Source organism: Equus przewalskii, chromosome 17 (assembly GCF_037783145.1).
Source record: "Equus przewalskii isolate Varuska chromosome 17, EquPr2, whole genome shotgun sequence".
In the NCBI taxonomy this organism is placed as follows: Eukaryota; Metazoa; Chordata; class Mammalia; order Perissodactyla; family Equidae; genus Equus; species Equus przewalskii.
Window position 1 is genome coordinate 18,572,215 of NC_091847.1, and position 24,895 is coordinate 18,597,109.

Consider the following 24,895-nt stretch of genomic DNA (forward strand, 5'->3'; position numbering starts at 1 on the left):
AGATTCTCCATTTCTTCCTGATTCAGTTTGGGGAGGTTGTAGGAGTCTAGGAAGTTGTCCATTTCTTCCAGGTTGTTCAATTTGTTGGCATATAGTTTTTCATAGTATTCTCTTATGATCCCTTGTGTTTCATTGGTATCTGTTGTGATTTCTCCTCTCTCATTCCTAATTTTATTTATTTGCGATTTCTCTCTTCTTTTCTTGGTGAGTCTGGCTAAAGGTTTGTCGATTTTGTTAATTTTTTCGAAGAACCAACTCTTTGTTTCATTGATCCTTTCTATTGTCTTTTTTGTTTCAATATCGTTTATTTCTGCTCTTATTTTTATTATTTCCCTCCTTCTACTGACTCTGGGCTTTGTTTGTTCTTCTTTTTCTAGTTCTGTTAGGTGTCGTTTGAGGTTGCTTATGTGAGCTTTTTCTTGTTTAGTGAGGTGAGCCTGTATTGCGATGAATTTCCCTCTTAGGACTGCTTTTGCTGCATCCCAGATGATTTGGTATGTCGTGTTCTCATTTTCATTTGTCTCCAGATAATATTTGATTTCTTCTTTAATTTCTTCAATGATCCATTGTTTGTTCAGAAGTGTGTTGTTTAGTCTCCACATGTTTGCACCTTTCTCTGCTTTTTTCTTGTAGTTGATTTCTAGTTTTATAGCATTATGATCAGAAAAGATGCTTGATATTATTTCAACTCTCTTGTATTTATTGATGTTTGCTTTGGTTCCCAAAATATGGTCAATCCTTGAGAATGTTCCATGTGCACTTGAGAAGAATGTGTAACCTGCTATTTTTGGATGAAGTGTTCTATATATATCTATTAAGTCCATCTGGTCTAATTTTTCATTTAATTCTATAATTTCCTTGTTGATTTTCTGTCTGGATGTTCTGTCCATTGGTGTTAATGGTGTGTTGATGTCCCCTACTATTATTGTATTGTTGTTGATGTCTTCTTTTAGTTCTATTAAGAGTTGCTTTACAAATTTTGGTGCTCCTGTGTTGGGTGTGTATATATTTATAAGTGTTATGTCTTCTTGGTGGAGAGTCCCTTTTATCATTATATACTGTCGCTCTTTGTCTTTCTTTATCTGTTTTGCTTTGAAGTCTACCTTGTTTGATATTAGTATAGCGACACCTGCTTTCTTTTGTTCATTATTAGCTTGGAGTATTGTTCTACATCTCTTCACTCTGAGTCTGTGTTTGTCTTTGGGGCTGAGGTGTGTTTCCTGGAGGCAGCATATTGTTGGGTCTTGTTCTTTGATCCATCCTGCCACTCTGTGTCTTTTGATTGGGGAGTTCAATCCATTTACATTTAGAGTGATTATTGAGATGTGGGGGCCTACCACTACCATTTTATGTCTTGTTTTCCGGTTTTCTTCAATTTCCTTTGTTTCTCGTCCCATGGTTTAATCTGTTCTGATGTAGAGCTGCTACTCTCTGTTGTTGTCCTTCTACTTATCTCCTCTGCTCTTGGTTTTGTAGCCCCTTTCCTTTTTTTGATTTTTCAGGAATGAGGGTTTTCCTGAGGATTCCCTGAAGAGGAGGTTTTGTGGCAATGAACTCCCTTAATTTTTGTTTATCTGGGAATGTTTTTATTTCTCCATCGTATTTGAAGGATATTTTCGCTGGGTAGAGAATTCTTGGCTGTAGGTTTTTGTCCTTCAGATTTTTGAATATATCATTCCACTCTCTTCTAGCCTGTAAAGTTTCTGCTGAGAAATCTGCTGATAGCCTGATGGGGGTTCCTTTGTAGGTTAGTTTCTTTTGCCTGCTGTCCTTAGTATTTTCTCCTTGTTGTTGACTTTTGCTAGCTTCACTACTATATGCCGTGGAGTTGGTCTTCTTGCATTGATAAAGTTTGGAGATCTATTGGCTTCTGTCACCTGAAGACCCATCTCTCTCACCAGATTTGGGAAGTTCTCAGCCATTATTTCTTTGAATAGGCTTTCTGCCCCTTTCTCTTCATCTCCCTCTGGTATACCTATAATCCTTACGTTGCATCTCCTAATTGTGTCTGATAATTCTCAGAGAGTTTCTTCATTTCTTTTTAGTCTTACTTCTCTCTCCTCCTCTGCCTGCAGCATTTCTATATTCCCATCTTCCAAATTGCTAATTCTTTCCTCCATATTATCGGCCCTACTGTTCAGTGCATCTAGATTTTTCTTAATCTCCTCTATTGTGTTCTTCATTTCCAGTATTTCTGTTTGGTTCTTCTTTATCATATCAAACTCTTTTGTGACATAGCTCCTGAACTCGTTGAGTTGTCTATCTGAATTCTCTCTTAACTCATTGAGTATTTTAATGATGGCTGTTTTGAAGTCATCGTCATTTAGGTTATATATCTCATTTTCTTTGGGATTGTTTTCTATTTGTTATTTTCCTTCTGTTCTGGAGATTTAATGTATTTTTTCATATTGCTTGATGTTGTAGATTTGTGCCTCCGCATAGAGATAGAGTTTAGTTGCTCCTTCCACTTGTTTCTGCTGGTGTGGTGGGGGAGCAGCTGTTTATACTGCACCAACCAGGAACCCTATCCGCAGTTGCTAACTGGGCCTGGGCCCCTCCTCGTAGTCACAGTGGTCCTTTGGATTCCCTCTTCTGCCGTGGGGGCCATCACGGAGGGGCTTCAGGCTGCTGGTGCCTACTGTTGCAGCCCACCTAGACGTGCTCACTCCTTGGGGTCTGCAATGGTGTTATGGGCTTTTCCAGCGGCCAGGGGTAGGATCACTTATATTTGCCACTCCGTCATTGTCGGCACCCACAAAATCTCACTTGTCCACTATGGGTCGCAGCAGAGCTATTGGCGTCTTCTACAGTCTGTGGTTAGCTCACCTAGCTATGCTACTTTTGTCCCGGGGTCTTCCAGCCTTGTGGCTCCCTGATGGGTGCTCTCTACTAGTGCTGTGCAGAGGCTTTTCCTGAGGCTTCTGTGAGCCTGTAGGGTTTCCCCTAGGCTACGGAGCTGGGTTGCTGGAACTCCACCCAGCCCCAGTTCTGTTCCCCAGGAACTCGGGGAGCCCTTTGCCTTGTCTGGGGGATAGCCGGAGATCCTGATTTCAGTGGTAGGTGGTCAGCTGCTGCCCTGCCTGATATTCTCCTTTCCAGGACCCTCCCGGTGTTGTGGATGCTGGGTGTGGCCCCTCCGCTAATGGCAGACAGAGAGTTTTGTCTGCTACCCAGACAGAACTCTGGAGCTTCCCCTCCAGGCGCGGAGCCGGCCTCTGAAGCTTCACCCAGCCCCAGTCCTCTCCGAGATCTCTGGCAATCCCTAGCCCCACGGGCGGGCAACGGCAGCTGGGGGTCACCTCGCCCTCTGGGATTCTCTCCGGGACTTTCTTGGAGTTGTGAATGCTGGGCGTAGCCCCTCCGCTAATGGCAGACAGAGAGTTTTGTCTGCTGCCCGGGTGGAACTCTGGAGCTTCACCTCCAGGGCGCAGAGCCGGCCTCTGGAGCTCCACCCAGCCCCAGTCCTCTCTGAGATCTCCGGCAATCCCATTCCCCCCCGTGCAGGTAGTGGCAGCCGGGGGGGCCGCCGTACCCTCTGTGATTCTCTCTGGGACCCTCCGGGCGCCATGGACACCAGGCGGGATCTCCCCATCAATGGCGGGGCGAGACTCTCCCTGTGGGCTCAGGTGTGTAACTCTAGAGTTTCCCTCTGCGTTTAGGAGTAATTGCGGGGGGTTTAGGTAGGGTTCTGGTCACCTGTTTCCACCGTCGCTCCTCTGGTGTGTGCTCGCTCCTGCTCTAGGTGTGTGTTGATTTTCTGGGGGCGTCCATTGGAAGAAAGCCGTTTGCTAGGCTGTTTGGTCGGGGTCGGAGAGTTTTCACCTATCTCCACCTCCTCCCAGAGGGAAGTCCGTCCGCCTTCCGATGTATAGTCGTGTGGTCTCTCAGATGTCCTGAGATGCTATCTGGATATCCTTTGTTAAGCGATGAGTGTCCAAATAATTGTGGACTTGAAGGGGGAGAGACAAAGAGGACTACTCATGGCGCCATCTTGGATCCTCCCCTAGTCTTCAAGTTTTTAAAAGAATGCTTATGGAATTTTGGGGAAATGTAAGAAAAGTAAGTAGACATTTTTAGACTGTATAGAGAAATATTTTGGGGCACGATATGTCATATGGGCTAGAAGGTTGTCCTGTGGAGTCAGTTCCCCAAAATTGTTTTCCCTGTCTTTTCCATTTTCTACTTTTGAGCCCCAAATCTTTTCATTAAAATTTTAAAAGAACCTTTAATTTCAAAAATAATGTAACCAAATCAAATGATGTATATATTTAAGAAGTGATAATTTCCTCCTCATCACCTCCCTTTCACTCTTCTATTTTCCAGAACTAACAACTTTTAAGTTTGATATTTTATTCCGTGTGTGCACATTATACCTTTAAAGAAAAGGTAATAGGTCTTCTACTGTAGCTGACTTTTTCTTTTAACTTTATATTTTGTTGGCTTTTCCCTGAGATGGGACGTAGACATCTTTCTCATTATTTTAATGCTTGCATTGTAGTCCATTGTGTGTATGACTATATCATAATGTGTTTATGGATATTCCTATGAAGGATATTTAATAGTTTCCAATTTTTGCAGTTACAGTACTGAGGTAGTAAGCATTATTATACATACATTTGCATACTTGTATGAATATTTCTATAACTGACTTCTGAAAGTAGTATTACTAGGTCAAAGGGGGTGTAATTTTTATTTTTGATAAATAGAGCCTTGTTTTCCACCAAGATAATTGAATGTACTTATGCTCTCCCCATACATGGTATCTGAAAGCACCCACTTTCTCACTCCTCCAACACTATTTTCATTATTTTTTTGTCAATATAAAGAGACTAAAACTAACTTTTACTTATATTTTCCTGAGCACTGGTGAGATTGAGTGTTCATGTTTATTAGACATTAGAACTTCCCTTTCGATTGCTTGTTATATACTCTCACTGATTTTCTGCTTTCTTACTGAATTGTAGAAGGACTTTTATGTTTTTATCAATGTTAGCTCTGTATTGCAAATAATTTCTGCAGTCTGCTGTTTTTCTTTTAATTTGAATGTGCTTTTTGTGTTATAAAAGCTTGTTTTTCATTTTATAAAATACATAATAAAACTTGTAAATAAAAATCTGCCATTTTGGGGACTGGCTTGGTGCGTAGTGGTTAACTTTGCATGCTCCGCTTTGGCGGCCTGGTGTTCTCAGGTTCCGATCCCGTGCATAGACCTAGCATCACTTGTTAAGCCACGCTGTGGCAGCATCCTCCATAGAAAATAGAGGAAGACTGGCACAGATGTTAGCTCAGGACCAGTCTTCGTCACAAAGGGAAAAAACCTCCCATTTTAACCATTGTTAAGTCTACAGTTCAGTGGCATTAAGTGCATTCACATTGTAGTGCAATGATTACCACAATCCATATCCAGAACTTTTTCATCATCCCATACTGAAACTCTGTACCCATTAAATAATAACCACCTCATATAAGAGGAATCATATAATATCTGTCTTTTTGTGTCTGACTTGTTTCATTTAGCATGTCTTTAGGATTCATCTATGTTGTAGTATGTGTCAGAATTTCCTTCCTTTTTAAGGCTGAACAATATTCCATTGCATGTGTATACTACATTTTGTTAATCCATTCATTCATCTGTTGATGGACAGTTGAGTTGCTTCTACCTTTTGGCTATTGCAAATAGTGCTGTTATGCACATGAGTGTGCAAATATGGGTTTGAGTCCCTGCTTTCAGTTCTTTGGGGTATATACCCAGAAGTGGAATTGCTGGATCATATAGTAATTCTATTTTCAAGTTTTCAAAAAGCTGCCATATTGATTTCTACAGCACTACACCATTTTTCATTTCCACCAGCCTGCACAAGGGTTCCAATTTCTTCTCATCCACACCAACACTTGTTTTCTGTTTGTTTTTGATAGTAGCTGTCCTAATGGGTGTAAAGTGGTAGCTTATACTGGTTTTGATTTGCATTACCCTAATGATTAGTGATGTTGAGCATCTTTTCTTGTGCTTATTGGTCATTTATATATCTGCTTTGGAGATAATTTTGCTCGTTTCTAATGGGGTTGGTTGTTAAATTCTAAGAGTTCTTTATGTATTCTGAATATTAATCCCTTATGTGATATATATAATTTGCAAATATCTTCTCCCATCCTGGGGGTTGCCTTTTCACTCTGTAGATAGTGCTCTTTGAGGCACAAGTTTTGATTTTATTGAAGTCCAGTTTATCTACTTTTTCTTTTGCTGCTTGTGCTTTTGCTGTCATGTCCAAGAAATTGTTGCCATGTCCAGTATCATGAAGTTTTTACCCTGTTTTCTTCTAAGAGATTTATAGTTTCAGGTCTTATGTTTAGATTTATATATATATATATGTATATATTAGAGTTAGAATTTTTGTATATGTAGTAAAGTAAGAGGAGTTTATATTTTAAAGTAGTCTCTTCCTTTTTGACTTCTAAATTTCATGTACAAAGGGCCTCATGATCCTAAGATTATACATTTATGCTTCTCTATTTTTTAGTACTTATTCTTTTAAAGACAGATGTTTTTCTTTTAACATTTAGGTATCTACTTAGAATTGACTTTTGTGAATGAAATGAGATTTATCTTTTTTTTCGTTATTGGATAGCCAACTTTTTCTTAACTATCTATTAAATATGCTCCTTTTACCATATACTAAGTTCCATATATACTGGAGTCTGTTTGGAATTTGAAAATTGTTCCTGTAAATATACTGTTTTATTTTAATTACTGTAAATTTATTGTACATTCTGGTAGAACAAATATCCCCCCATTGTTTTTCTTTTTCCAAATTTTTCTTAGCTGTCCTTACACTTTTATTCCTGCATATTAATGTTTTTTCTTGGCATGAAGACAACTTGATCATCTATACTCAAAAATAAGCATATATATATATATATATATATATATATTCCATTCAACAAAGTAGTTTGAAACAGTCTTTGAGAAGTCTTATAAATATAGTGAATTAATAAATAACTTTATAGTTCTAGTAAGTACAGTTCTAATGTTATATTTTTTGTTTAAAATGACTTAAATTGAATAGTAACTATGATTAGACCTACTTTTTTTTCAAGTGAAGTATAATTGACATATAACATTATGTTAGTTTCAGGTGTGTGACATAAATGATTTGATATTTATATGTATTGTGAAATGATCACCACAATAAATCACCAAACATAGTTAAAAAAATTTTTTTCTTATAATGAGAACTTAAGGTCTCCTCTCTTAGTAACTCTCACATATGCAGTACAGTATTATTGACCGTAGTCACCTTGCTGTATGTTATATCCCTGTGACTTGTTTATTTTATAACTGGAAGTTTGTACTTTTTGATCTTTTTCACCCATTTCCCACCCCCTGCCTCTGGCAATTGCTAGTCTGTTCTCTATATCTATGAGCTTAGTTTTGGGGCATTCTTTTAGATTCCACATATAAGAGAGATCATGTAGTGTTTGTCTTTGTCTGACTTATTTCACTTAGCATAATTCCCTCAAGATCCATCTATGTTGTTGCAAATGGCAAGATTTCATTTTTTATGGCTGAATAATATTCCATTGTATATACATACCGTATTTTTCTTATCCATTCATCCACTGTTGGACACTCAGGTTGTTTCCACATCTTGGCTATTGTAAATAATACAGCAATGAACATAGAGATGCCTATGTCTTTTCGAATTAGTGTTTTTGTTTTCTTCAATTCCACAAGTGGAATTGCTGAACCCTATGGTAGTTCTATTTTTAAGTTTTTGAGGAACTTCATACCGTTTTCCATAGTGGCTGCACCAATGTACATTTCCACCAGCAGTGCACAAGGATTCCCTTTTCTGCACATCACTGCCAACGTGTTATTTTGTGTCTTTTTGATAATAGCCATTCTAACAGGTATAAGGTGATATCTCATTGTGGTTTTGATTTGCATTTCCCTGATGATTAGTGATGTTGAGCATCTTTTCATGTTCCTGTTGGCCATCTATTTTTCTTCTTTGCAAAAATGTCTGTTCAGATCCTCTGGTCATTTTCTAATGAGATTATTTGCTTTTTGCTATTGAGTTGTATGAGTTCTTTGTATATTTTGGATGTTAACCTCTTATCAGATGGATGATTTGCAAATATTTTCTCCCATATAGTAGGTTGCCTTTTCATTATGTTGATTTCCTTTGCTGTGCAGAAGCTTTTTAGTTTGATGTCATCTCACTTGGACTTTTTTTTTTGCTTGTGTTGCCTTTGCTTTTGGAGTCAGATCCAAAAATTCATTGCCAAGACCTGTGTCAGGGAACTTACCACCTATGTTTTTTTTCTAGGAGTTTTATGGTTTAGGGTCTTACATCCAAGCCATTTATCTATTTTGAGTCACTTTTATGTATGGTGTAAAATAGTGGTCCAGTTTCATTCTTTTGCATGTAGCTATCCTGTTTTCCCAACACCATTTATTGAAGAGATTATCCCTTCCCCATTATGTATCCTTGGCTCCTTTGTTGGAGATTAGTTGAATATATATGAAGGGGATTATTTCTGGGATCTCTATTTTGTCCCATTGATCTGTGTGTCTGTTTTTATGCTAATACCGTACTGCTTTGATTACTATAGTTTTGTAATATAGCTTGAAATCACAGGGAGCATGATGCTTCCAGCTTTGTTCTTTCTCAAGATTGCTTTGGCTATTCAGGGTCTTTTGTGGTTCCATGCAAATTTTAGGATTGTTCTGTTTTTGTGAAAAATGCCATTGGACCTACATATTAATTTTAAAATAAATTGTCAGATTCCTCTCTAAAAAAAGCCATTTATAAATGCTGATTGTTTATAAGTCAAGGATTGTCTTAAGTTCCGTTCACTTAGTTTTAAATTGTGAATGTCTTTTTCTCCAAATTTATCCAAACGGCAGGAAAATATGCATCCTAATGAAAAAAGTACATCCCTTGGCAACTTCTTTCCAAGTTCCTGGCTTTTAATTCTAGCAATTCACACTCCCTCCTTTCTCCTTTCCTTCCAGGTATTTTAAAGGTCTGTAGATATTTTTGGAGTAAGCCTGGTATTTCCACAAGTGCTGCTTGTGTTTGGGCCTTGTCCTAGTTGTCCATCAATCTCTAGGTATTGCTCTAAATTTACACCAGAACCTAGTGTCCTCTGTTCTTCGTATTTGTGGCCATTGTTGTTATTAGACTCCTGGCCTTCTTACCCATGACAGTTAATTATGCACAGGTGACACTGAGAACCAATGTGGTTGATATTATGTATCTTAGATTCTAAGTGTGTGTCAAAGGGGCCAGCTTCTATTGTTAATTTGGAATTTTTTACATCACTTCTGAATTTTTGATATTAGCACAATGGCTAATATTTGTTGAGTGCTTACTGTGTCCTAGGCACTTTCTAAGTACTTTATATGTATCATTTCATTTAATCCTTAAATACAGTTCTAGGAGATAGGTACTATTATTATTATTCCCACTTTATAGATGGAAATTGAATGCACAGAGAGAAAAGTAACTTGTCCAAGATTACTTGGCTAGTAAGTAATAGAGCTACTCCGTGAACTGCAGAGATATACCCTAAGATAAAGCCTTCCCAGTGTAATCACTGGGCTGCACTACTTTCTGACTACCTTTTTTGCTCACCTCTCCGTGCTTTCACCTTCCCTACCCTTAGCTTTTTCCCATTTCTTCTTTCCTTCCACTGTGTTCAGAAGAATTCTCCTAAACTGATATTGTCATCATGTTACAAGCCTACACAGAAGTCTTCAATGCCTCTCCACTGCCTGCAGGGTAAATTCTAAACTCCTAGGACTGATAGTGATAGGCATCTGTGGTCAGGTCACTCTCTACTTTCTCCACCTTTTTTCCTCTGTTCCCCTATAGGAAAGTTTAGCTGAATTGGTCTGTTTCTTCTCTAAGTTTGATGTCTAATTTCCTGCCCCAGACCCTTGTCTGTTCTTCCTTATCAGTCTTACCTTACCAAAAGGCTAACCAAGGTCCAATGTCATGAGTGAATCCAATTCTGACTCACTCAGCTGGCATTTACCCAACCATCTTCTTAAGTTCTGACCCGTATGTTGTTCTCCCTCCTTATTTTGTTCTCATATGTACTGTTGAATTTATATATATATTTAAATATCTATACATACATACATATATACATGTGTACATATATGTGTATATACATATACATCTATATACATACATACATACAAACAAATATATACAGGGCCATAGTGGATCAAATTCTGGCTTTACCACTTAGTAAGATTAACTTTGGACAAGTGTTTTTCGTGTCTGAACCTTTTCTCATCTATAAAATGGGGTTGAACATCTTTTCATGTTCTTATTGACTATTTGTATATCTTCTTAAGAGAAATGTCTATTCAGATCCTTTGCCCATTTTTAAATTGGACTCTTTGTCTTTTTGTTATTCAGTTGTAAGAGTTCTTTATATATTCTGGATACAAGTCCCTTAAGAGATGTATAATTTGCAAACGTTTTCTCCCATTCTCCATATTGTAGAATGTATCATTGTGGGTTGTCTTTTTACTTTCTCGATGATATCTATAGTTTTTGCTCTTACATTTAGATGCACGATCCATTTTGAGTTAATTTTCAGGCAAGGAAATGGTCCAGTTTTATTCTTTTACATGTGGATATCCACTTGTCCCAGCATAGATGACTTTTTAATATTTGTATTGCAATAGTGCAAACAGTCATAAAGATTTCTTTCATCAGTGGATGAAAACTTTAGTTTTTAGCTCTATACCAAGTGGTTGTCTACTCTGGCTGCACATTAGAATCACTTGGGGAGCTTTTGAAAACTTCTGGTGTTTAGGCCACAGCCTCAGAGATTCTGATTTAATTGGTGTTTTGTCGAACCTAGTTATCAGTACATTTTTTAAACCTGTTGGGTGGTTATTGATTCTAATGAGGTTGAGAATCACAGCTCTATGCTCGTCAAAAAAAGACATGGAAAAAATCCACTATTTTTTTATGCTTTAGTATATTTTTCTCCTTTTCAATAATGTGTTGCTTTTGTCAATCGAAGAAAATTTTTTTGTTAATTTGTTAAACAATTTAAATTTATACTTTTAAAATGGAAGATTATATTTTTACATGGCAGACTGTTTAAGATGTGAAATTAGGTTCTAGTAACCAATAAATCCTAAAGATAACTTGTGTTTAGGTGTTATAGAAAATCTCTTAATCCAGGAAGGCAGTGAGATTACCTGTCTGTGTTTAACCTGTGCATTGAGAAAATAAATTTCACCAAGAGCTCAACAAAAGGACTCTGATGTACATATGTTAATTCAAGTCAAAGAATACCTTTTAGATTGAGTTGTGTGGTTTTCAGGTTGCTAGACTAGATCGCAGTGTATATATTATCCAAATATATGTAATATATTGTAATATATGTAATATGTTTGGATAATATCCTGGTATATCCCAGCACCTTTGGGACATATGGGGGTTACTATGAATATTGAAAAAAGGTAGTTGCTAAGGTAGTTATTAAGCATGTAGGCACTGTTAAGTTTTAGGCTGCAAAGAAGAATAGAACATAAGTCTTTGCTCTTCACAATCTAATGGAGAAATAGATATATAAACAAATGATTAGAATATGATGCCATTCTAGTGATTTGAACAAGACACTGAGAAAGAATCACTAATTTGCTTGAAGAGAATCAAAGCAGATTTTCTACAGGAATTAACATTTAGGTTGAGTTTTGAAGAATGAATAAATAAAAGTATGCTAAGAGAAATAAGAACAGAACAGAATAAATAGCTTATGCACAGGTGTGAAAGAGAAAACACACCTCTGGGAAAATACAAGACATGCATGATTGTAACACAGGGAAGATGGATGGTAGCTGTGGGAGATAAAACTGGAAAGGGGTGGGGCCAGATCTGTGGGCTTTATATTTCTACCACTGTAGGTACATGCCACTGTTAGAGGTGCTTCTGATGACCCATTTGTGTATTAAGTTATGATACATTTTTACATCCCTTTTTTTGTCAATTTTTGTTTTGTGCATAATGTTCATAATACATTGATACAGTAATGCTTAATTTTTAAATAAAAATATACATACATGGAGATGTATACTCAAAAATGTTTACTGATAGAATACATGATTAAAAATCTCTAGAGACCACCAAATAGGTTATGGAAAGCCATTAAAGTATTTTAAAGAGCTGGAACAATATCAGATTTATATTTTAGGAAGATAACCATGTAGAAGGATTATAGGTAGAGATAAAGAGACCAGAGGAAAGCTGTTAAAATAGTCTAGGCCAGATATTGTGAAGGGCTCAACTAAGAGAATGATCTTTATCTTGCTGAGGTCTTGGGCCCTTCAGAGTTCTGGCTCAGAATATATTTTGGTTACCTAAAGCTTATTGAGTAAGTTGAAAGATAAGTGGAAAGGATTGTTGGGTCCAGTTCTGATGATGTTTAGTGCATGTTGTTCTTGCATAACTGCTGTTACCCTTTTTTTTTGAAAAAGAACATTTTCCTCTCCCTACCCCTTATATTTTCCTCAGAAGTTATAATTTTACCCCCATCTCCTTATCTCTTTTTTAAGGGGTATCTTACTGATTTTTTTTCTTTGTTAGGTTATAATTTACACATAGTAAAATGTACAGAATTCGAATATACAGTTTGTTTTAACAAATGTATGTACCCATGTTACCACCATCTAAATAAAAATATACAACGTTTTCATCATCTCAGAAAGATTCCTTGTTTCTCTATCCAGTCAATCCCAGAGGTAACCACAGGTCTTATTTCTTCCACTAGATACTAGTTTTACCTGTTCTTGAGCTTCAAATAAGTGGAATAATACACCATACACTCTGTGTCTGACTTTTTTGCTCAACATAATGTTTTAAAAATTCATCCATGTTGCACATATCATTCTTTGTATTGTATGACTGTATCACAATATGTTTATCCCTTCTCTTGTTGATAGATATTTAAATCATCTCCATTTTTTGACTGTTTTTAATAAAGCTGCTGTGAACAATTTTGTGAACAAAGAACATTTTTCCTGAGTATATTCTTAGGAGTGGAATTGCCAGGTCTTATGTTCAATTTTATTAGAAACTGCCAAACTGTTTTCTAAAGTGGTTGTACCATTTCATGTTCTTAGCAATGTATGAGATTTCAAGTTGCTCGACATTCTCTCTGATAGTGGCATTGTCAGGTTTTTATTTTTAGTCATCTTACTGGATGCGAAGTGGTGTCTCGTGGTTTCAATTTGCATTTCGCTGATAACTAGTGATATTGAGTAGTATCTAGTAGTTCATTACAGTTAACTGTTTATTGGTCATTCATAGCTTCTTTTGCTAAGTCTCTGTTTAAGTTTTTTGGCTCATTTTTCAAAAAAAAATTAGATTGTTTAGTTTTAAAAATTATCCTCATATATCCTGGTTGTGAGTCCTTTGTCAGATATACTGTAGTGCCCTCTTATCCATGTTTTTGCTTTCCACTGTTTCAGTTACTCGTGTTCAACTGCAGTCTGAAAATAATAAATGGAAAATTCCAGAAATAAACAATTCATGAGTTTTAAATTGCAAGGCATTCTGAGTAGCGTGATGAAATCTCTTGCCATCCCATCTAGGACGCAATGTCACATTACCTACATCACTCATCTCACTTCATCACATCACGTAGGTGTTGTATCATCTCACATCACACAAAGAATGGTGGGTACAGTAAAAAAGGTATTTTGAGAGAAAGAGACCAGATTCATAGAATTTTTAATATGGTATGTTATAATTATTCTATTTTATTATTCTTGTTAGTCTGTTACTCTGCCTAATTTATAAATTAAACTTTATCATAGGTATGTTATAATTATTCTATTTTATTAATCTTGTTAGTCTGTTACTCTGCCTAATTTATAAATTAAACTTTATCATAGGTATGTACGGATAGCAAATAACGTAGTATTTATAGGGTTCATTACCGTCCATGGTTTCAGGCATCCACTGAGGGTCTCGGAATGTATCACCTGCAGATAAGGGGATCTACTGTATGTATTTTGAGTCTTTCCTCCAGCCTATGGCTTCCCTAATTATTTTCTTAACTGTCTTTTGATAAGCATGTTTATTTTAATGAAGTTCATTTTCTCAATTTTTAATTTTACTGTTAGTGCCTTTTGTGTCCTCTCAAAGGAATCTTTGCCTATCTCAAGCTTGTGAAGATATCCTCCAATGTTTTCTTCCATGTGACTGTCTTAGTATTCCAGGACCATTTGTTGAAAGACCATCTTTTCCATTGCAGTGGCTCCTCTGTTGTAAAATGAAGTATAAGTGTGAATGTATTTCTGGACTATTATGGATCTATTTGTCTTTATGCCAACACTATACTGTCTTAATTACTTTAGCAAAGTAAATCTTAAAATTAGGTAGTGTATTTTTCATCAAAATTATTTTAGCTATTCCAGGTCCTTTGGATTTTCATATTGGTTTTAGAATCAGCTCATCAGTTTCTATGAAGTACCTCCTGCGATTTTGATTAGGATTGTGTTGAATTTGTAGATCAGTCTGTGGGAGAATTGAATCTTTACGGTCTTGTGTCTTCCAATTCATGTACATGGTATATCTCTATTTAGGTCTTTAATATCTTTCAGCAATGTTTTGAAGTATTTTTAGGAAGAGTTCTTGTTCATCTTTCATTGAGTTTATTCCTATATGTTTGATTTATTTTTGATGTTGTAAGAGTGGTATTTTTTAAAAATTTTATTTTCAAAGTATTTGCTGCTAGTATATAAAAATACAGATGGTTTTTGTATGTTGACCTTGAATTCCACAACTTCATAAACTCATCAGTTAGTTTTAGTAGTTTGTAGATTCCTTTGGATATTCTGTATATATACTCAAGTCATCTATGAATGCAGGCAGTTTTATTTCTTTCCAGTCTATATGTTTATTTCTTTTTATTGTCCGGGTCCCTCAGAAGTTATTTTTGATGAATCATTAGGTTAATTTTGAACTAGAGTTGTCGTTTCTGGTTCTAATCATAAATGTACATCATACTGGAATTTGGTGTCAAATGACTATATCACAATGAAATTGAAAGAAGGAGCTTAGAGTGTTGTTTTTCAGTTGAGCTGAATTATCTTAAAAGGGTATTTTGGAGACAGAATCTGGATACCTCTTTATTGAATACAACCAGATCTTTCTTGAGATAGCTGTTGGTAAGGTTGACACTGGTGCCCAGAATCCAGGATTAGGGTGAGATAATGGTTTCTTTATATTATTTAAAAAGATTATTTCAGCTTTTCTGCAAGCTTGAAAAAAGGGGACTTCTCTCTTTTTCTGGACTTTTCCTCCTTCCTTAGTTTTAGCCTTAGCTGCTGTATAGTGGGCATTTCTCCTAGCAAACTGAGGTCTTATATGTATCATTATATTATCACAATTAGAAACTTTTGATATGGGCCATGTATGTTTTAATTTAACACAGGTTAACCTCACTTTAAAGAAACCCAACATATAAAAAAATCATAGTTTCGGATATGTATCATACCTGGTGATTAGTCTCCTAATAAAAAGATTGCTATTTGATGTATTTACATAATAGGATATCCTTAGGACGTTTAAAATATGATTTAACTCAATTCAGAATTGTAAATACCTTGCCAAGAACAAGGGTAAAACATTTGGGTATTACATGTTAGGTATGGTCATGAAAAACACGTTTTAGAACCTCAGTAACTCACAGAATCATTGCTTACATATTTTCTGTATAGTTTGAGATTATCTGTGCTTGGCGCGTTGCTGGGTTGGTGTTTCTTGCCTCATAATGATGCTATGTTGTAATGATATATACCTCTCCAGTGGAAAGGATAGCTGTGGGAGATTAGAGGCCCCGTGGGCAAAATCCTTTTTTGTGGTTTTGTTGTACAGGTAAAGATGCTCTTTGGAACTTTTAATTAAAATGTTTTCCAGGGGCCAGCCTGGTGACGTAGTGGTTGGGTTTGTGAGCTCCGCTTTGGTGGCCTGGGGTTTGCAGGTTGGGATCCTGGGTATGAACCTACAAACCGCTCACCAAGCCATGCTGTGGCAGCATCCCACACACAAAGTAGAGGAAGATTGGCATGGATGTTAGCTCAGACACAATCTTCTTCAAGCAAAAAGAGGAAGATTGGCAACAGATTGTAGCTCAGGGCCAATCTTCCTCACCAAAAAAAAGATTTCCAATCAAGAAGTTGCAGCTTGAATGAAAATATTTGAATGCCAAAGCTTGATAAAGAAGCTTGCAAAAACCTGATAAGCAAATAAGTGCTACAGATGTCATGTTGCTTAAATTGATCCTACAAATTGCTTTTTTATGAAACAATTTCTGATATCCAGTAATGCTGTGTGCCACATCATGATATTACATTTGAGATTTTTTAAATAAAAGTATATTTCATTGCCATGTATTTTTTAAAATTTATAACATTTAATCATTTTCAGTTAAAAGTTAGTTATAGAGATTCTGCTTAGTAGAAAGGATTTTTTTGTTTTTGTCTTTTGCATGTGAAGAGGCATGGGATTTACTGTATATTCATTATTTTCTACAGAGACCCGTCACAAAAATTATAATTTTTTAAGTCACTTGATAGTTAATATTCTAGGGGAATTTTCTTTTCTAAAGGAACAATGTGACAAATCATTTATAAAATAACTTCCTCTTGGTTTTATTCACTTATGTATTTTTCCTTTTTCTTTCATTATGTGGAGAATGGCTATAGGATGAGACTTTTAGATTAATGGGCAGGAAAAGAGGAAAAAGATTTCTGTGATTAATAAACATATAATGGTAACTGTTGAATACTTTAAGGTGGGTGTTTTTCCATTTTATTGTTAAATACAGGGTGTATTTACTTCTGGCACATGGGAAGAGAAATCAGATGAAATTTCCTTTGCTGATTTCAAGTTCTCAGTCACTCACCATTATCTTGTACAAGAATCCACTGATAAAGAAGGAAAGGATGAAGTATTAGAAGGTAAGTTTTTACTATGTGTTTTTAAACTCTTGACTTGTATGACTGATTATAATTTTGAATTATGGATTTAGTTTCCTTAATTAAGTAGTGTCCTCTGGAGATGTTTTACATATGCAAAGTTGTTTCACCCCATCTGGAGTATGATCTTTTCAGAGGAAGAATCATTCATCTTAGAATTAATTAAATCAGCAAATATTGAGTGCCTAGTGTGCTGGGTGCTCTGCTAAGCTCAACTGAACCCAAACTTGAAAGAAATGTACATTTCTTTTCCTACTAGAGTAGGAGAGTTAAAATCTGTACGTAAGTAATAGTAATTGGAGACAGCAGGGAATAAGTGCCATCCCAAAGCATGCAATTCTACTGGAATTCAGAGGAGAAAAGATACTTTTAATTGGGAGAGATCCGAGATGGTGTTATGGAAAATTAAGCAACTAAGTTGGGTTTTGAAGGATTAAAAAAAATGTTACTTATTGATTAGTCACCGTAGTGTTTTGGATATACCCCATACTTTGGAGACATATAAAGTGGATTAAAATTCTGGTTTTTCTGATTACTAATTACTTGACCTTTCTAAACCTGAATTATCTCCTTTGTAAAGTGAAGTAGTACCCGGAGTGTTAATGGGAAGATTTAATGAGATACTGTACGTGAGCACCTGTCTTAGTACCTGGCCCGTGGTACTCCTTAGTAAATGGTGCTTACAGTTGTTAATAGGTCACATCATCCAAAATCTCTGTAAATGATGCTTATGGTTATTTATAAGTCAAATCATCCAAAATCTTTGTCCTGAGGTGTACTAGTGTATAACAGTGAGTGAGCAAAGGTATTGACCAAATAATGAATTTTGAAGCTGTTGGTCAAATACCCTTCTTTGTTACTAAGAAAATAAATATGCAGAATGTGTGTTAAAGGTTTTCTGGTCACTTGAGGGCATTATGCTAAGTGAAGTAAGTCAGACAAAGAAAGACAAATACTGTATGATCTCAATTATATGTGACATCTAAAACAAACAAAACAACCAAGCTTGTAGACACAGAGAAGATTGGTGGTTGCTGGGGGAGGGGGGAGGGGGAGGGGTGGGAAAATGGGTGAAGGGGGTCAGAAGGTAGAAGCTTCCAGTTATAAATAAGTCATGTGGACGTAATGTACAGCATGGTGACTTAATAGTTGATAATACTGTATTGCGTATTTGAAAGTTACTAAGAGAGTACATCTTACAAGTTCTCCTCACAGGAAAAAAAATTTTTCTGTAGCCATATGATATTAGATGTTAACTACACTTTTGTGGTGATCATTTCACAGTGTATATTATTATCAAATCATTATGTCGTACACCTGATATATATGTTATATGTAATATAATGTTATATGTCAGTTATACTTCAATAAAAAAATTTTTAAAAAGTTTTTCTGGTCAAAACATTACTATTTGTAAGTGTAGGCCTGAAATATTTGTGCCTTTTCTTGTATAGGAATAAAATTATATTACTTTTTCTATTATATATATTCTTGCAAGCAAAACAATTAGGTAGCATCTACATTCAGATTTCATAAACTAGGACAGATACTATTGACCATGTATACACATAGGTAAGACAATTAAACAGCAAAATAAGATACTGGAATATGAATATGTGTACTTTAGGAGTAAGGGGAAGAGTGAAATATATGCAGCTGTTGGGAAGTCTGATAACGGCCCAAAGGTTTCTGGGTCCAACATTCTGTTGATTAATAAAGGAGACTGTTCAAGGTAGAGAAATATTAAGTGCTGTTAATGTGAAGAAAGATCATGCATAAAGGAAAAGCTGTTGTAATAAGGAGGCTTAGAATCAGTGTTTCTGGAATGAACAGGTGATAGGGACTGTGGTATGAGAGAAGATGAATGGATTTAAGATAGTTAAGGCGTTTTCTTCTGTGTGTGTATATATTGTGCAGTTTTAATTTGGTTGTGATTGAAGCTGAAAGTAGTGGTAGAAGTTACAAGATACAAGCAAACCATCAGCTCACTTGATTTAGAGATACACATTTAAAATCATTGTGAGAGGTCAGAAGATTTGAGCACTGATCTTTTGTTTCATTGGAGTTGCTTAATGTTTTAGTTAAGTAGAGCATCAAGTCATTAGTGTCCTATTTATTCTTTTTGCAAATTAACCAAATACAAATCTGCTAAGCAATTATAGCTATACAGCAGAAGGAAGTATATTTATAAACAAGTATTATTCTTCATGCTTTAAATTTATCATGCATTTATGAATGGTCATCATTGATGTTAGTATCTTATTATGGATATGAATGCAAGTGCTTAAAGATATATGAGTTATAAGTGGGAAGCTGGTTAGTGGTTTTACAAGAACATTTAAGATGGCCAGGGACGAGCAAAGGCTAGCCATGGAAGGTGTTGCAGAGTTGACAGACTTCTAAGTAGAATTTTGAAATAGAGACAAGGGCACAGGCCAAGAAGAACAAATAAAACAAGGCTTTCTGATAAGAATGAGGAATTGTTTGAGTCATGACGTAGAAGAAAGGAAAATATTATAAACATGGGAATGTTTTTTTTTTAATAGCCTGGCTTTTTTTGAAGAAAAGTTACTGAGAGAGAGAGAGAGAGAGACATCCCCCTGCCCACAAATCTTACAGTTAGCCCTAAATATAAATCTTTAAGCAATTGCAAAGCTACATGGACTAGCAAGATATGCTATATAATATGATTTCTATAAATCATATTATAAAATTCTGCCTTAGAATGAACATGCTAACTTTTTCATTATCAAATGTTTTTATAGATGTTATTCCACAAGCTATGCAAGATTTGCTGTGTATGAATAATGACTTTCCTCCAAGAGCACATTGCCTGGTAAGATGGTAGGTATACATTTTAGTCAGGTAATTTTTAGTTTGTGTGTCAGGGAGGCCCCAAGACTGACCTCAGGTTCGATGGTTTGCTCAGAGGACACACAGGACTCAGTTATAGTCGAACTTACTGCTATGATTTATTGTAGTGACAGCATGCAAAGCAAAGTCAACAAAGGAAAAAGGTGTCTGAGGCAAAGTTTGGAGGAAGTGCAAGTGTTTGAGTCCTTTGCTTGTTGAGTCACACAAGACCTGCTTAATTCCCTCAGCAACAAGTTGTGACAACATCATACATTGTCTACCAGGGAAGCTTGTTAGAGGCTCAGCTGTCAGAGGGTTTTTAGTTGGGGGCTGGCACCTTCTGACTGGTATATAACAAAATTTCAGACTCCCAGAAAGAAAGTAGATGTTCAGTATAAACCACCTTGTTTGTACAAACAGTTTAGTTAGCTCTCCCCAGATCCAGGTTCCCAGATGCCATCCATAGGTCAGCCTTGCAAGCAGGGCTTTCTAAGGATAGCAGTCATAGGCCTTCTGTTAACTCTTTTCTGCAAGTATGTGTCATAATCTAGGGTAGTGCCTAACTATCGTTCTGATGACCAGCATAGAACACTTAAAAATCATAGAAAACTTAGTACATGTTGTTGGAAATTGAATTGAAATAAAATGTTGATCTTAGTTATGTGATAACCTCAAAACTCACTTATGTTTATATTATATATGTGATACATTAATATAAGAGCCACATCACATTTAAAAGATTATGGGGCCCACCCTGTGATGTAGCAGTTAAGTTCGCACGTTCCACTTCAGCAGCCCGGGGTTCACCGGTTTGGATCCCAGGCACACACCTACACACCACTTATCAAGCCATGCTGTGGCAGGCATCCCGCATATAAAGTAGAGGAAGATGGGCACAGATGTTAGCTCAGGGACAGTCTTCCTCACACACAAAAAAGTCATAAACAAAAGACAAACAACCTAATTAAAAAATGGGGAAAGGATCTGAACAGACATTTTTCCAAAGAAGATACAAACGGCCCACAGGCACATGAAAAGATGTTCAACATCACTTACTATTAGGGAAATCCCTACAGTGAGATATCACCTCACGCCCGTCAGAATGGCTATTATTAAAAAGACAAGAGGGGCCGGCCTGATGGCGCAGCGGTTAAGTTCGCACCTTCTGCTTCGGCGGCCCGGGGTTTGCCGGTTCAGATCCTGGGTACAGACATGGCACCACTTGGCAAGCCATGCTGTGGCAGGCGTCCCGTATGTAAAGTAGAGGAAGATGTGCACAGATGTTGGCTCAGGGCCAGTCTTCCTCAGAAAAAAGAGGAGGATTGGCAGCAAATGTTAGCTCAGGGCTAATCTTCCTCAAAAAAAACCCAAATAAATGTTGGAAAGGTTGTGGAGAAAAAGGAACCCTTATACACTGCTGGTGGGAATGTAAACTGGTTCAGCCACTATGGAAAACAGTATGGAGATTGCTCAAAAAATTAGGACTAGAACTATCATATGATCCAGCTGTTCCATTTCTGGGTATTTATCCAAAGAACATGAAAACACTAATTCAAAAAAATATTTGCAACCCCTGTGTTCATTGCAGCATAATTTACAATAACCAAGACTTGGCAACAACCTAAGTGTGCCCAACAATGGATGAATGGATAAAGAAGATGTGGTCTATATATACAATGGAATACTACTCAGCCATTAAAAAAAAGATGAACAACAAAAAAAGATGTTGCAACAACATGGATGACTTAATTTCGCTTAGCAAAATGGAGAAACATGACTTCTCTAATATGTGGAAGATGAAAACAACAACAAACACACACATATAAATTAGATTGGTGGTTACTGAGGGGTAAGGGCGAAAGAAGTAAAAAGGCACTGTGTATGGTGGTAGATGCTAATTAGTCTGGGTGGTGAACTTGATATAGTTTACACAGAAGTCGAAAGATGATGTACACCTGAAATTTATATAATGTTATGAACCAATGTTACCCCAATTAAAAAAAAAGAATGTCATAGAGATGGAATCATATGGTAACCATTGAGACTGGCTTATTTCACTCAACATAATGCTTTTGAGTTCTGTTGAAGTAATTCTTTATCAACAGTTAGTTACTTTTTATTGCTAAGTAGTATTCTGTTGTAAGGATATACCACAGTTTGTTTACTCATTCACCTATTAAAGGATATTAGGATTGTTTCTAGGTTTAGGCATTTGAATAAAGCTGCTATAAATATTTGTGTAGAGGTTTTTGTGTGAAAATACATTTTTAGTTCACTGAAATATCTAGGGTAAATATCTAGGGTGAGATTGCTAAGTCATATAGTAACTGTATATTTAATTTTATGAGAAATGGCTAAACTGATTTCCAGAGTGACTACCATTTTGCATTCCCACCAGCACTGTAGGAGACTTCCAGTGCTCTACATGCTCCCCAGCACTTGGTGTCAGTATTTTTATAGTAGCCATTCTAATAGGTGTATTGTGTTTCTCATCCTGGTTTGGTTTTTTTGATTTGTTTTTTTAGTGAGGAAGATTGTCACTGAACTAACATCTGTGCCAATCTTCTGCTATTTTGGAGAGGATGTGGGTTGCTGCCACGGCATGGCTGGATGAGTGGTGTGCAGGTCCACACCTGGGATCCACAATAGCAAACCCTGGGCTGTCAAAGTGGAACATGTGAACTTAACCACTACACCACTGGGCTGGCCCCTCTCATCGTAGTTTTAATTTGAATTTTGAACATCTTTCATGTGTTTATTTGCCATGTATATACTCTGATAGACTATTTAAGTCTTTTGCCCACTTTTTAATTGAGTTGTTTGTTTTCTTACTGTTGAGTTTTGAGAGTTCTTTGTATATTCTGAATACACATATTTTCTCCCAGACAGTAGCTTATCTTTTCATTCTCTTAGCATTTCCTTTTCTAGAATAAAAGTTTTTAAATTTGATCAATCCCATTTCATCAATTTTTTACTTTATGAATCATGCTTTTGTTGCCGTGTCTAGGAACTCTTTGTACCAGCAGGTCATGGAGCTTTCTCCTATTTTTTAAAATAAACTTAAAAATTTTTTTGATTTATTTTATATTTACAGAAAAACTAAAAAAATTTTTGGTTTATTTTAGATTTACAGGAAAAGTTGCAAAGATAGTACAGACTGTCCTGTTAGGCTCTTCACCCAGCTTCCCCTATTGTGAACAGCTTAGGTTACCATGGTACCTGTGTCAAAACTGAGAAACTAACATTGGTACATTAGTATTAGCTAAACTTTATTTAACTAGTTTTTCCACTAATATCCATTTTCTATTCCTGGATCCCAGCTAGGATAGCACATTGCATTTAGTCACCATGTCTTCTTAGTTTCCATAGTCACCGATGTGTGAAAGTTTCTCAGTCTTTTCTTATTTTTCATCACCTTGAAAGTTTTGAGGAGTACTAGTCAGGTATTTCATAGAATCTCCCTCAATTTGGGTTTGTCTCTGGTTTTCTTATGATTATACTTGGATTATGGGCTTTTGGGAAGAATGCCATAGAGGTGAAGTGCCTTTTTCATCAAGTCATATCAGAAGATCGTTATCAGTGTTATTTGATCACTAGTGATGTTGTGTTTTATTCTAAAAATTTTACATTTTATATTTAGAGCTATTATTCATTTAAGTTAATTTTTGTGTAAGATAGAAGTTTAGGTCAGGGTTCTGCTTTTGCATACGGATGTTGAGTTCTAACACCTTTTGTTATAAGAGTTCCCTTTCTCCATTGCTTTACTTTTGCGACTTTGTTAAAAATCATCATTTGTGTGAGTATATGTCTGGATGCTCTTAGTTACTCTAGCTTTGTAAGTCGTCTTTAAATTAGGTAGTGTGATTTCTCCAACTTTATTCTTCCTTTCAAAAGTTGTTTTGGTTATTCTGGCTCCTTTGCTTTTCTATTTACATTTTAGAACTGGCTTGTCTAGATCTGCCAAAAGTCCTGCTGAAATTTGATTGCCTTAAATCTCTAGATCAGTTTGGAGGAGGACTGGTATCTTTACTATGTTGAGTCTTCCATTTCATCATCATGGTTGGTCTCTCCAATTATTTAGGTCTTCTTTGATTTCTTTCATTAGTGTCTTGTAGTTTTCAGCATGCAGATCCTGTGTATGTTTTGGTAGATTTATATCTAATTATTGCTTTTTTTATTGTAGTTTAGTATTTTTAAAATTTTCATTTCCAGATCTTTGTTGCTAGTGTGTAGGAATGTGACTGATTTTTGTGCATTGACCTTATATCCCGTAACCTTACTAAATCAATTATTACTTTCTAGGAGGGTTTTGTAGTGTCATTTGAGTTTTATATGTAAACAATCATGTTGTCTGTGAATAGGGATAGTTTTATTTCTTCATTTCCAATCTCTGTGTCTTTTTTTTCTTTCCTTTTGAAACTGGCTAGGGCTTCCAGTAAAATATTGAGTAGGAGTGGTGGGGGCCGACCCCATGGACAACTGGTTAAATTTGCACGCTCCGCTTCGCTGGCCCAGGGTTTCACCGGTTCGGATCCTGGGCGCGGACATGGCACTGCTCATCAGGTCATGTTGAGGCAGTGTCCCATATAGCACAACCAGAGGCACTCAACTAGAATATACAACTATGTACCTGGGGGGGGGAGGGGGGCTTTGGGAAAAAGAAGAAGAAGAAAAAAGATTGGCAGCAGATGTTAGCGCAGGTGCCAATCTTTAAAAAAAAAAAATAGGAGTAGTGAAAGTGGACGTCTTTGCCTTGTTATTGATCTCAGAGGGAAAGCATTTTAGTCTTTTACCGTTAAGTATGATGTCAGCTATAGGTTTTTCATAGATGCTTTTTATTACGTCGAGAAAGTTCCTTTCTATTCCTAGTTTGCTAAGAGTTTTTATCATGAGTGGATGTTGAATTTTGTCAAATGCTTTTTCTACTTAAATTAATATGGTCACTTGTTTCTTCTGTAGATTTTTAATATGGTGATTACATTGATTTTTGGATATCTAACTAACTTTGCATTCCCAAGATAAACC

At 36.3% G+C, this 24,895-nt stretch overlaps 1 protein-coding gene across 9 annotated transcripts in view; it reads left to right on the forward strand.

Moving 5' to 3' along the window:
- The window catches only part of RAB3GAP1 (RAB3 GTPase activating protein catalytic subunit 1), a 118,727-nt gene that overhangs the window by 25,271 nt on the left and 68,561 nt on the right, over positions 1–24,895 (forward strand). For 3 of the 9 annotated variants that reach the window (XM_070581242.1, XM_070581241.1, XM_070581243.1), the window contains exons 4-5: positions 16,867–16,999; positions 19,783–19,861. The exons of 3 other annotated variants lie outside the window; for them this stretch is intronic. In XM_070581242.1, coding sequence (XP_070437343.1) covers positions 16,867–16,999; positions 19,783–19,861 — 212 coding nt within the window. The remainder of the gene's footprint in view (positions 1–16,866; positions 17,000–19,782; positions 19,862–24,895) is intronic. 3 more of the 9 variants (XM_070581246.1, XM_070581244.1, XM_070581245.1) reach the window with 1 other exon arrangement.